General features: G+C 36.5%; 1 protein-coding gene across 1 annotated transcript; it reads right to left on the bottom strand.

Annotated features, from left to right (window-relative positions):
- Positions 1 to 224: 224 nt before the first annotated feature.
- LOC131225769 (uncharacterized) lies at positions 225 to 3,829 on the bottom strand. Its single transcript, XM_058221361.1, has 8 exons — positions 3,788 to 3,829; positions 3,013 to 3,073; positions 2,794 to 2,888; positions 2,097 to 2,198; positions 1,940 to 2,001; positions 1,731 to 1,841; positions 949 to 1,082; positions 225 to 826 (listed from the first exon to the last, which is right to left on the bottom strand). The coding sequence occupies exons 1-7, from the start codon at positions 3,827 to 3,829 to the stop codon at positions 950 to 952; spliced, it is 606 nt and encodes a 201-aa protein (XP_058077344.1). The 3' UTR covers positions 225 to 826; position 949.
- Positions 3,830 to 4,536: the final 707 nt, after the last annotated feature.

Below are 4,536 nucleotides of genomic sequence, written 5' to 3'. Positions count from 1 at the left end.
GAGGCTCCTACTGACCTTGTAACACCTCTATACTGTGATGTTCTCTACCCAAATGTATCAATGGACTTCCTATGAACTGGTTGCTTCTGGCCCACCTTCCCATCCCCTCTCTTCTTTGTGTCCATGGCTACAAAATGAGCCCCACCATGTGATAAGTGTTGTGTAGCAGCTATAACACAGCTATATTGAGAACCAGGGCTCATAGACAAGCTCAAGGACTGCATATCACCATACCCCATTGCACCACTAATAGACCCTGGTCCATTATTCTATCTATTGGGACGTGACCAAATCATCTCAATCTTCTCTCCATTATTCTATCTATTAAGACTACTACTAGCTGAATCACATTCGAGAGTCACATTGTGAAGATTCTCCTGCACCTGTTAGGAGAGAGTTGGTTCAAGGCTCTAAAAAGGCAATAGGAAGGCCCAGAAGGATGTGAGTGGAGCATGTGAGAAAAGACTTGCTAACCTATAGTTTAACTGACGATATGGTCCTTGATCGAGTGAATGGCGGAACAGGATTCATGTAGCCAAACCCAATTAGTCGGGTTAAGGTTTAGACAATGATGATTGGCATTATGTCATTCCTGACACCTATTGATTGCAATATACATCTTTAAGTCAAAACAGACAAGCACCAAACAACCTGCTATAGTGGTATTTATTGTCTCCATCCAAGATTTCAGTAGCCGTAAATTGTGCAAGTGCTTCTTCCAGAGTTCCAATATCCCCATGTATCTCAACAGTCAGATCCATCATTTGTTCATGCTTATCAGACTTGCCTTGGCACTTCATGCACCTTATCTGCAATAACCATTCAACTTTCCAGCAGCTATTCAGTACTTGGTACAAAATTTTGCTGTAGAAACCACGATAACTCAAATTAAATAAGAATACAAAGATCTGATGAAAATACTCTCGATCTCGAGGACCATAGACGTACCTTAGATTGAAGGTAACCCCCGAAAATCAGTTGTATAAGAGTAGTTTCCCCTGCAAAAGGGTCCATTGCAATAATAAGTGAATACTAAGTGAACTTGAAATAACTTGCAATGCTCTCCATTTAACACTATCATCCTGCATAAAAGATTTCATTTAAGCTTGACGTAATGTGAATCATACAAGTATCAAGCTATCGAGTTTACAGTAAAGTTTCAAGCAGCACTGTAGCTCTCCGAGGAATTTCTCATTCAAAATACCAAGTCAACTTTTCAGCCGACTCTTGAGGATCTAAGAAAGCCTACATGCACACACTTTTCAGTACATTTCAGCGAAACTTGATTCATATGGAAATTTACAAGACTTCACTAAGTTTATTTTGCTGCATGACTAACAAAATAAAGCAACATATGACGTGACAGTTAACATCTATCCATCACAATCTGTTTGTGACCTAATACAGTAGCACCTGGAAACAATTGGCAACCTAGTAGAAACTAGCACTCGAGAGAAATAAGACATTATAGTAACATAAATAAATCAAGTGAAATAGTACAAACAGAAAATAATCAAGAGATATTCAAAGAAAATCAATGTAATACCATCCAGATAAGTGTTACAACTTGTATAAACAAAGAAAAGAGGATAGATTCTTGTTATGTCACTAGCATTGGTGTGTCAAATCTCTCTTCTGCATCTTTCACATTTCTAAAGGTCTTATCTTTTTGAAGGGTATTTCCAAATGTATCATCAAGAAAGAAAAGGAATTAAACAAAGCAGATATACCTTAAAAGTAGAGCCATTTCCTTAAGACTCAAGGTATTGGCTTTCTTTTTCATCTCAACAAGCTCAGGAATGTCATGCATGTCCTTCTTTGAGTATACACAAACAAGATTTCTGGCACCAAACAGTATGCAGTAATGAGAGTTCAATAAATATAGTCAAATCACAAGATATGTATTTCTCCACTGCAAATCACTAAGCTTCATGAGCACCTTCCCATGTTGAAGGGCTTGCAAACAGGATCTGTCACAACCCTATCTCCAACAACATAGGTCTGTGGTACAAAGCATAATATTTAGTCAATAAGAACAATCATGATTGTCTTTTTATTCAGTGGCCTAGAATAAAACAAACAACAAAGTAGCATACCATCTTCTCAGCAACATGAGGGTGTGATGTCTCAAGCAACAAGGCAATTATCATTGGTTCAGTTTCTGTCTGATGGTTGGAGATCAACACAACATTATGACCCTACGAATCAAAGTGCAGAAGTATTGATCATATTTGTTAGAGCCGGGAAAAAAATATATATTTGGTGCAAAACTGAAATTATTTGTACTTCATTTCAATTGAGAATCCAAACGTATGTTATATAAGAAATAGCAAGGGGTTTTCTTTATCTCCAAAATATCCAAAATTCCATAGACATTTCAGTGTAGTCTTTCATGAAAATAACAAGGATATTCCGTAAATGTTGATTCAAAAGAAGAAAAGAAGAAAATGTTTATACAGTTCTTAGCGAGGATGCATGACGTCCTATAGGTTTGAGTTAGTGATGATAATCTTTCTTCTACGTTTTGTTCCATAAATATTCCTTTTGACTCTTGGTCATTCCCACATTTATTGATTAAAGAAACAGAGAATAAAAGTAAACCCCCAAAGTTCCACTGTTCTCAATTTCTTTCATTGGATTAGCGTATTCCTGATTTAACAATGGCAGAAAAGATCTATTTCCTACAAAGGAGAACAAAGTAACCCACCAGTGCAAAGTTCTTTAATTCATGTTGAAGAACCATTTAAGAATAGGGATGGATGGCAATTTACACCCCATGATTAAATAACTTACCAGCCAACTCAGAACGGTTGAACAAAACCCAATTCCAAGAAAATGTTCCTTGATAAAAGCATGCTGATGCACATGAGTCACCTTCTTATTCACAACTACAGAAATATTGCCACCCAGTAAGAAAATTCAGACAAAAAATAAACAAAGATGGCTCTCTCCAACTCCTTAGCTGTACAGCAATTCAGCTTCAAAAGAGTTTTCAGAATCCAAAAGCATTACCCTTGTCTTGATCATATTTATCTTTCTTAATAGAATCCTCCCAATGTTTCCATTGATGTATCTACATTGTGATAAAGAGGAAAAAAATGCTCTTAAGTAATCATATACCACTACCAATGATAGACAAAAAGATAAAACGGTTCAAGTTAGAAAGTTAGGACAACAAGGGCTCTGACATGACATGATAAAAAGATAAAATTCAGAATTTCAATCAACAATGTCAATTAACAAAGAATCATAAGTATAAACATTTAAAGAATAAATATCGAAATATATAAGAAAAAGAATGAGATTAAGTTCTCTGCGATTATCTACCATATCAAACCAGCTTTTGCAAGTGCTGGCTGTTTGAAGTTTCTTCAGTTTGTTTATTATTTATCCTCACACAACTGTGTAATAATATTTACAAAATAATTAAATTAATTATTAGGTATGGGTTGAGTCAAGTAAAGATTTGCCTGGGTTGAGTCAAGTAAAGACTCACATGAGTTGAGTCAACAGGACCCGGCTGAACATCGAATCTAAGTTCTTGAGTTTTTGAACATGTTAGAGTTTCTCTGATGGCAACTCACTATTAGGATTTTATAATGAGGATGGTGTTAGTAGCTTCCATTGGCCTTCCATGTATACTCAACAGTCCCATGAGTTATGTGATTTGACCTATTCTCAAAAATCCAAGTTGACTTGGATTTTGTGTCATATCTTGGATTTTATTTATTATTATTATTATTTTGTCACTAGGTAGTTAGCATGTGCATAAGCATGTATGGCTCACCCGATTTACCCTCAAATCAGCAAGCATGTGGACCAAATGCATTGAAGTGCTTCATGCAAGAGTGTATTTGCGTGACATGGAGGGAATTTCTGCTAAAGTTGAAACTCACTCTTTTTATGTAGTTTAGAAAAGCGGTGGGTATATGACCTGTTTGGCAGGTCCATGTGCATGCATAATTGTATGTGCCATGGTCTGAAAATCATGCCGGTGTGGTTGTTGGGTGGGCCACAGGTGTACAATAAAGTGGATGGTTAGAAGAAAATGACCAGCGGTCCACATTAAATGCATAGCATCGATGATTCTAATAACAAGACCGTCCTGTTTTTTATATCCATGATGCATACAAGGTAGGACCGATCTGCATGAATGGCTTGGATTTCACATGCACGTGTTACATTGGCATGTGGCGAGAGTAGGATTGACAATCTTACTCTCATTGAGCATCCTCAGCAGTTCAAACAAGTTTCATTGAAACCTTTTTTTTGTAACAACTGTATCATTGTAACTATACTTCAAATATTTTGACACCCAGATGACTGAATGACTGAATTTCTCACTTTGTTGGAGTGTAATGACTGAATGCCACTGCCTATTTCACTCTAATTGTTGACTGTTTCATCTCTATTCTTCAACCTAATTGTGATTTTATTTCTATTTCTACAGTGCTGCGATGAATGCAGAGATGCATGAAGAGGTTGCAAATAAAAAGATCGGTAATGCATTTGACAATAGAATTGATGCCAAAAGGA

Source organism: Magnolia sinica, chromosome 2 (genome assembly GCF_029962835.1).
Source record: "Magnolia sinica isolate HGM2019 chromosome 2, MsV1, whole genome shotgun sequence".
Taxonomy (NCBI): Eukaryota; Viridiplantae; Streptophyta; class Magnoliopsida; order Magnoliales; family Magnoliaceae; genus Magnolia; species Magnolia sinica.
The sequence above is the reverse complement of the archived record's forward strand: the minus strand, read 5'-3'. Positions and strand labels throughout refer to the sequence as shown.

Coding starts and splice junctions, on each gene's coding strand:
- LOC131225769 (XM_058221361.1), bottom strand. CDS start 3,829: ATGCATTTGGTCCACATGCTTGCTGATTTGAGGGTAAATCGG. Junction 2,002..2,096: donor CTCATGTTGCTGAGAAGATG/GTATGCTACTTT, acceptor TTTGTACCACAG/ACCTATGTTGTTGGAGATAG. Junction 1,842..1,939: donor AAGCCCTTCAACATGGGAAG/GTGCTCATGAAG, acceptor GTTTGGTGCCAG/AAATCTTGTTTGTGTATACT.